Source organism: Myxocyprinus asiaticus, chromosome 17 (genome assembly GCF_019703515.2).
Source record: "Myxocyprinus asiaticus isolate MX2 ecotype Aquarium Trade chromosome 17, UBuf_Myxa_2, whole genome shotgun sequence".
In the NCBI taxonomy this organism is placed as follows: domain Eukaryota; kingdom Metazoa; phylum Chordata; class Actinopteri; order Cypriniformes; family Catostomidae; genus Myxocyprinus; species Myxocyprinus asiaticus.
Window position 1 is genome coordinate 27,743,969 of NC_059360.1, and position 8,691 is coordinate 27,752,659.

The 8,691-nt window shown below is 36.6% G+C and overlaps 1 protein-coding gene across 1 annotated transcript; it reads right to left on the bottom strand.

Moving 5' to 3' along the window:
• Window positions 1-2,272: 2,272 nt before the first annotated feature.
• Window positions 2,273-6,768, bottom strand: LOC127455109 (procathepsin L-like). The gene is made up of 9 exons (XM_051722707.1): window positions 6,636-6,768; window positions 6,346-6,446; window positions 5,553-5,695; window positions 5,259-5,456; window positions 4,555-4,746; window positions 4,176-4,341; window positions 3,456-3,561; window positions 3,015-3,116; window positions 2,273-2,406 (listed from the first exon to the last, which is right to left on the bottom strand). Exons 2-8 carry the CDS (start codon window positions 6,443-6,445, stop codon window positions 3,017-3,019), a joined length of 1,005 nt encoding a protein of 334 aa, XP_051578667.1. The 5' UTR covers window position 6,446; window positions 6,636-6,768; the 3' UTR covers window positions 2,273-2,406; window positions 3,015-3,016.
• Window positions 6,769-8,691: the final 1,923 nt, after the last annotated feature.

Below are 8,691 nucleotides of genomic sequence, written 5' to 3' on the forward strand. Positions count from 1 at the left end.
CTCAGGCAGCAATTTGAGTTGAATCTTTTTGGGAAAAAAATATGTATGACTTTTTGTCCCCAATCCATTCAAAAGAGCTTGTTTTTTCTCCGTGTTTCTCCCCACTCCTCAACTATCGACTCATCTACCACATTCGGGCTGCATCCGAAAACGTAGGCAGCTGACTTGCTGCCTAATCAGTCAACTGACAGCTGTTTTGAATGAATGGAACGCTTAAGGAAACTGGTCTCCGAAAAAGTTTGAAAAGTACCTTCTTTTCATCCTGCCTCTGTATACAGCCTCCGAAGGCAGCACCGGTTTCGTGGTCACGCCTAAAAATCTATTGCCCTCTTGTGGTCTGAGGTTTGCAACCGCCAGAGCAACGCAAGAGCGCACGTAATGTATGTACATTGGGACCACGCGTTGGCCAAGCGTACTTGCGTGAAGTATGTTTCGGCCTTAAAGCTTGCCTGCAGACTCATGGCACAGGAGACCAGCGGTCAGTGAACATTTAAACTAAATAAAACATTACATTTCTGTTTGTTTCACACCAAACAGGTCCAGTTCCAGATCAAAATCACAGAGGGTGCTTCTGAAAATAGTGGGGGTGCTCTGTATATAGTGGAGACAATTTTTTTAAAGATGAAATTGTTTAAATGCTTGCTACTAAATCGACGTAAAGAAAAGATTTTTAAATGTACAAACATTTATTGCTTCGTTTTTTCTGTGCATGATCTGTCATTGAAAATGACAGCAAAATGCTGCGCCTGCAAATTAGTACATATTGATTTGCAAAATCATACATGTTTATAAGTTTTGATGAAGGGATTTTGAGTGTTAACTGGGATTCAAGGAAATCTGCTTTGCCAGTATACAGGCTTACATAGCCTATTCAACTGAGCAGGGGTGTGCATTTATTTTTGGTACAGGGATCATATCAGCCTTTAAGTAGAACATGGAAGACAGAAGATAAAAAGTTCTGCACAGTTCTTGCATCTTTTAAGCCCATAGCAGTGCACTCATTCTAATGTATGATGCACAATTTGTGTATACAGTGTATAAAGTGTTTATAGTACGTGACTTATGGGACTATTCTGCAATTGCCTGAAGTTTTTCCCTACAAATAATACTTTTCTATCTGGTGTTAAAAAAACGGAATAAAGGCGGGGTACAATTAATAATTGTTTATTTTACTGCCAGAGTAACATTCGTATATAGGTGTGAGGGACTTCAAAAGTTTACTAATTTTACACAGAAAATATATTCCTCTCTTGCTTGCTTTTGCTCACGTGTCATTGATTACCCCTCCACGTGCGAATGATGCGAAGATCTATTTGGATTTTAATCAATTTCGTCACTGAAAAGGTTTGTTCGCAGACTTAGTAGCACTAAACTGCACTCGGAGCCTCATGAATGGATACGGAGTGGCTGTATCACACATTTCGTTGAGCAGAATGCCGCATTACCAATAGTTACCGAAGTTAAGGAGGAGAAACACATTTTTTTTCACAATGAGCACGTTTACATGCACGTTCTTACGCCGATTATGTTCAATAAGCCGACAACGCGTGCGGTCATGTAAACTCAATAAACTGCATTCCTTTATCGTTCCTTTATGGCCATAAACCGCTTATGAATAACACGATCTACATGGGTAGATTTTTGCCCATTACGTTTATTTTGCATGTCATGAAAACACCTTACCCGGTGTACTTACTGGCTTATCCAATGTGCGCACGTTTTGAGCACATCTCTTCATGGTTTGACATCAAAAGCAGAGAATAACGCGATTATTTCAAATTTCATGTAAACACGGTTTTCTTGCCTTGACAGGTTTTTTAAAAAAGCTGATTTTAGAGAGTAATCAGCGTATTGGTGTGCATGTAAACAGGCTCACTGTGTTAAGAAAAAGAAAGAAAGTCATATCGGGTTATAACAACACAGGGGTGAGTAAACAATGACTGAATTTTCATTTTTAGGTTAACTATCCCTTTAATTTCTTTCATAAGATGGGCAAGACTGAGACCAGTAAAAAAGAGAGAAAGAGCACAGTCAGAGCTCATAGGTCTATATACATTTTTGTGCTGATCATTTATTTCAGTTTTATTCAAAACATGTTTTGATATTTTTTTTCAGAATTGAAATCACTCCTTATGACTAGCAGCTCCATTGTGTTTTTGACAGTGTATCGTTCACTCATTTTATAGACACTGAAAGCTCAAAGAAATCACCACAGAAATGTATTACTTTTCAGAAACATTTATTCACTATTTTACATGAATGTATTGTTCTCCTAGTCAAGGAGTTTTTTATTAGAACATTTTCCTATTTTAATACAAATAAATTAATAGTATGATTATGAGGTATTTTTGAAGAATCATTCAAACGGTTTAAATCTCCTCTGATCCCATGTTGCCCTTTCCTGACCTGCAGAACATAAAAAATTTACATATATGCATCAGTTATTTCATTCTTATTAGAGCTGTTCAGCCATGACATCAATCTGTAGGCGAACACAGAAGGCTAATTTGCCATGGGTTTCCTCAGGAATTTCCTATGGGTTTTTTATGGGGGTTTTCAAATTAGGAGTAAAATAAGGTCTGTGGTAAGCATTACTTAAAGATACATGGACGTTTTGTTCTATAACATAAATTACACACAGTCATGCCTCAAACGGGAATTTTGCAGCCACTGTGTTTAAAAAAAAAATGATGTTGCTAACAAGTCGCTAAATAAGGACTAAAACTTTCACAAGCACGTGGTGCCTGACGAAACAGAAAACTGTTGTAGAAACATAAAGTATATAATTAGCCTAAATATATAATAATAATAGTAATGGTAACACTTTACAATAAAGTTCCATTTATTAACATTAGTTAATTCATAAGGTATCATGAACAAACAATTAACAATACACTGTTTATAGCATTATTAATCTCTGTTAATGTAAGTTAATAAAAAATAAAATTGCTCATTACTAGTTCATGTTAGTTCATAGTGCATTAACCATAAAATCATGTAAGTGATGCGCTCACCTTTATACCAGAGGATAACTGGCTGCAGTAGCAATACCACATTGGTTGCTCTTGTTCCTAGACATCTTGATGTAGCCCTTGTCACCCCAGTCCAGACCCCAGCTAAAATCATAGCATTATTAGTGTTTAGTTGCTGCCGGTGTATTGTGCAATTCTCAGTTGTGCAATTGTGTACAGCAACTCAACTGCTAGTTACAGGATCTTAATGCAAAATAGTTGGCAATAAACTGCAGCTCTTGCTAAGTCAATTATGCTAATATTCCAACTCTGATAACTATTCTGTATAGTCTTGTCAGTTTGATGGCTGACTAATTGTCCAACTGATTCTTTGATTTCTTATATATATATATATATATATATATATATATATATATATATATATATATATATATATATTGTTTGTTTGTTTGTTTCATTATATTCTATCTAGTTTTTGTTTACCTGTTCTTGACCAGCCAGTAGTCGTCTCCACCCTCAGTTCCATAACCAACGGCCAGGACACCATGATCCAAATCAGTGCTGCTGCAGTCTGGCTCATTATAGATACCTAGAAACGTTCATCATATATATAGAAAGTTCATATATCAGTTTGTCTATTAATTAGGCAGTTCATCTTGACACTCAGAACAACTTTAGCAAATTGCAACAGTAAAAGCTATTTAGTTACAGCTGGATACAGTATTCTTTGGTTTAAAGAAATAGTTTACCCACATAGCTCAACCTCATGTCTTTCAAAACCTGTATGCCTTTCTTGCATGAAAAGGAAAAAGAGCTATTTAAAGCAAATCATGCAAAGCAAGATTTTCAGGGAAAGAGTTTCGGTGAATAATTACTTCAATCTACTTAAGTCTTTTCTTCACACAAAGCTATAGTATGTCTTCAGAACACTTGGAATATGTATCCTGGGTAAATATACAACTATTATAATGATTTTACATTGCTTTTTTGGCCTTTTTGGAGCTTGACAGCCCCTGGTTCACATTAACTTTCATGCTATGGAAAAGAGCAGCTGGTACATTATGTTAAACTTCTTTGGTCTTCCACGAAAGAAAGTCAGACAAGTTTGGACTTAAATGAGTATATTATGACTTTTAGTAAGTTATACCTATGCTTATAAAAAGTTTGGAAATGACAGGCAGCTAACAGTCAGATGATAGTTACCTGATTCATAGAGCTGAAAGCTGCTGTGTCCAGCATCGATGCCAATAGATATAGGGCCAACTGTGGCAACAGCCTTCTGTAGTGCACTTTCATCCCCAGTATTGATATCTACATATCCAGTGCATGTGGCACCCACAGTGCTTGGGTTAAAACGGCACTGACCATCCTGTGTGGAGAATATTGATGAACAAAATGTTTAATAAAAAAAAAAGAGAAAGAGAGAGAGGTGCAGTTCATTGACTGGATATTTTAGCATGAAATCAGTTATCTCCAAACTCGGAAGGAATTAATCTGGAGGAATCTGCAACATAATAAAGTTGTTTGTCCAGCGGGATTATTAATTCTATTTTTTTCCTCACAAACATGCAAAAGGACTCACCTGGGCCTCATAAGGGTAGGAGTCCTCAGTATCCAGACCTTTATTGGCTTCAATGTATTGGAAGGCCTGATCCATTAGTCCCCCTCCACAGCCCATGTTCCCATAATCACCAGAGCAGTCCACAAGCTGCTGCTCACTCAAAGACACCAGTTTGCCTGTCTTCTTGAATGTCTGACCCTCCAGAGAACCAGTCTGAAAGACATAAGAGGCAGAAAAAGAGGCAAAGAGAAAAACAATTGTGTGAGAAGCTGTATCTATGTGAAACTATGCCAGTGATTGGTTGTATGTTGAAGTATGAGATGTACCAATATAGTTACTGGAATAAGGGTCAAATTTCACTTAAATAAAGAGATAGTTCATGCAAAAATGAAAATTCTTTCTTCTGTGGAACACTAAAAATTTTAATATTAGACAGAATGTTAGCCTCAGTCACCATTTGTTTCAATTGTAGGGTAAAAAGATGCAAAGACAGTGAATAGTGACTGAGGCTAACATTCTGCCTAACATCTCCTTTTGTGTTCCCCGTAAAAGAAAGTTAAATGAAGACAGAAATTATGACAGAATTTTAATTTTTGGTGAACTGTCCCTTTAACGTCCTATGGTTGGAATGATTGTGCACTGTATCTTTAAAACCCCTTTTTCATATAAGATCTGTCTTTAAATACAGTAGCATTGATGTTTCTTGCAGATGTGTTGTGACTTACTGCACTGAAAGCCCAGCATGATCCGCAATCCTTCTGGTCCTTAACGTCAGTCACGTAGCCCTTGTCCCTCCAGTCCACAGAATCGGGCAGTGCAATGCCATCTGCCTGCTGGACAAATGTAGCACCACCATGGGCCTTAGACGTATTGAAGGAGCCTAGGCATCCATGAAACACCACCTGTCTGTACTCCTCATTGTCCTGTGAGAGAATAGAGGGAGAGAGAAGGGTCATTTTGGTCATGAGTTTTACTACTCGAATTATGATGATTTCTGAAGTTATTGTTTTATTTCTTACCATATCAGCGAAGTATGTCATGCCGAGTCTGTAGGATTTGAGTCCCTGGTCTGCCAGAATGTTGTGAACCAAAACCAATTTGCGATTAGATAACCAGGTCAATTTACGCTGTGCCTCCTCCTTCCCAGAACTATAGCTCTTACCTGATGCACACAAACACAGCTGATGATGCATTGTGTTTAAAAAAAATTGCTGTTTTTTTGTTTGTTTGTTTGTTTGTTTGTTTGCATTGTTTATAATGCTGTTTTACTAGTTTTAGTAGTTTTAATAAACTAACAATGTTATCAATTCATTCTAATAAATGCTGCTTAATTCATGTACTTTTTTAATGAATATGTAAAGAAATCATATAATATGTAAAATAATTAATTTAATATGTAAATGTTTAACGTTTTGCAAAAACTTTGTAAGTACATTTAATAGACACTAATTTAAGTTTTCTCTTCTTAACAAGAATGCAGTTTGTCTTCGGACTCAAACAATGGCACATTTTCACATTTCTTCAAGAACCTGCTTGACAAGTCCTGGGCAAATAACTTCGTAACTGTGTCAGATGTTTTGCTGAGTCAAATTATGCCATATCTTGTACAACTTGACAGGACACAATGAATAATTGTGAAATTCCACAAAATTCTACTGCTTTTCCTCATTGTCTGAATTGCTTAAGTGTTTGATCTCTTTTTCACAAGCTAGTTTGGTAAGGCTATTCCGTGAATGAGTTGAAGCAGGAGAATATTTTCCCCTGTGCTGTTTAATTCAACTTAAGAAGGACATTTTTCCATTGCTTTCTTACCAAATTTCAGTTTCCATGCCCGAAACTCCATGTCCTCCAGAGACAGACTGGCAGCACTGGCCACAGCCAGAACAGCAGCAGCAACAACCAAAACCCTCATCCTGCACAGAGAAAGAGATGTGCAAATGTGAGATCAGATAGAGAAACAGAACCAACTGTCTTATTTCATTGTTTCATTTCTTCTCTAATACTCCCACACATATCTCCACATGCAGTATTTTGGTTTCAATGATTGAAGTCTAAAATTAAACCTCCACATCTGTTCTGCATTTCAGAATTTGAACACTTACTTGTGTTGGTATGTACAGTAAGTTCTCTTCAAGTCTTAAAGGCACCTGTGGTGTGCGGGTATGTGAGAATAAAGGAGTTTATATAGGAGCATTTAGTGTCTCTGATCAGGTGCCTGTCACAAAGCTATAAACTTTGTGTGTGTGTGTGTTGGGGGGGGGGGCGGGGGGGGTGACGGTGGTTCTGAGTGCATAGCTCAAAGAAAGGGGAAATTACGTAAGAACATTCGGTGTGACTGATTAGGGCGTAATGTTGGAGAAATCGCTGTGTTGGCAGGAAGTTTCCTGTAAACATCAAGCTAAGATTCTTTTGTTTTTCTTTTTTCACCGCAAATTTGTTTACTATTTGCTAATTTAATGATGGCAAGTATGTTTACCTCTGAACTAACTATTTTTATAGTAGGATAAAATAATGATTTTGCATGTTGATGTAAAAAATACAATGAGTTTCTCTGAGGTATAAAAGTTATAAAAGTTGTATTTTTAATTAATTCGCTCACTGCATTAAGAAAAAACAGTTATTACAAAGCCAACACCATTCAGCATAGGACATATTTTCCCAGTCTTCCAGTAACAAAAAAAAATGCATGTGACATACTGTAGTTTCATTCAAACTGCATGTATATGTTTGTGTGTGTGTGTGTAAACTGGTATGTTGGTATGTGTGCGGATGTGCTTTTTCATGTCACTTCCTCAATGCCTGTTCAAGTCCTATATGTTCATATATAGTTTATGTATGTTCAAATAAAATATGATACACACTGAAAATGTTGCACAGGTGTCAATACAACAGAGTAGAAGAGTTAGATGTGAAATCGAAATGTACATACAGCCCACACAGATAGAAATGTTACAGTAATGTTGATCCAAGAACGAAAGACAAAAGTCATTAATTGAAAAACAGATCTTTGTCCTGGCAATGATCATGAAGACTTTCCCAGTTCCTCTCTGCACATTCTCATGTATGTGTCATGTGCTGACTTAAATTCACATGGATCTTACTCAGATTGATTCTCTCATTATCTACCTGTGAACATTATGATTAATTTAACATTTGATTTCCTGTGAGTTTAAAATGGCATTTGAGTGGGAAGATGCTGACTATTTTCAAACACGTAGCTTGTCTCGATTTCTTTGAAAAGTTTTACCAAACCCTAGACATCCTGTTTGCCCCATCAGCGTTCTAAAGTTTTCGCCCAAAGAAATTATCCTCTTTGCGTGTTTATTACCTCTACCTTTTTTTTATGAGTCGTTTTCTCTCTTTCATTTTCTCATAATTTGTAATCTGATCCCATAATCCCATAATTTAGCTTTCTCATTCCATCATGAATTCTGTGGACTATACACTCAAGGCCACACGAACTCGAGGCCAATCATTAATGTGTCTTTCTCAGCTGTTTCTGCACTGTTACAATAGATGAGACATCTAAATCGCTAGCATTTGAAGCAGGGCAGAAGTGGGTTAGCAGCTGTTTAGGTCAGGGTTACGTGCAGCAGTTCCCATTACAATAAAAGGACAATAAGCTATTTTGTATTGAGGCAGTCTTGCTTTTTGTGTGCTCATGTGTGATATCTTGTCTTCTTTTTTATATGTTTTCTAAGCATTTGTGAGAGTGTGTGTATCTGTGTGTGTTTGTGTATCTGGATGTCTGGGTATATTGTGTAGCCTTTTATAAATGTCTATGCTTCCAGTATTTTTGTAATGTATTGTCTAAATGAGTGGTTTTCAACTGGAGGGTCACAACACAAAAATGTGTTTCAAGTCTGTTCGGATAGGGTTGTGGACATCAGGGGAAAGCAATGCTGAATGCAAATAATTAAATGCAACTAAACATATACTGTAAATAGGCTTATAAATGTTTTAAAAGGAAGGGGAGAAGACTTTCCATATCTTTTGTTGCTAAAGTCAAAAGCATCCAGTCAAACTCTATGTGTTTTTGGAAATAACATCATAATAACATGAACCTGAATAACTCACCTGTTCTGGCATATTCATTTAGTTTTAAGTTCATTTACATTTAAGTAATTGTGTAGCATGATTTTTTATTGCACATACATT

Bases quoted from the DNA above. Each gene is read 5' to 3' on its own strand.
- LOC127455109 (XM_051722707.1), bottom strand. From the start codon at position 6,445: ATGAGGGTTTTGGTTGTTGCTGCTGCTGTTCTGGCTGTGGCCAGTGCT. The intron at 3,562-4,175 runs GTAACTATCATC...GAACGTTTCTAG, and splicing joins CTTTCAGCTCTATGAATCAG to GTATCTATAATGAGCCAGAC. The intron at 3,117-3,455 runs GTAAACAAAAAC...CTATGATTTTAG, and splicing joins TACTGGCTGGTCAAGAACAG to CTGGGGTCTGGACTGGGGTG.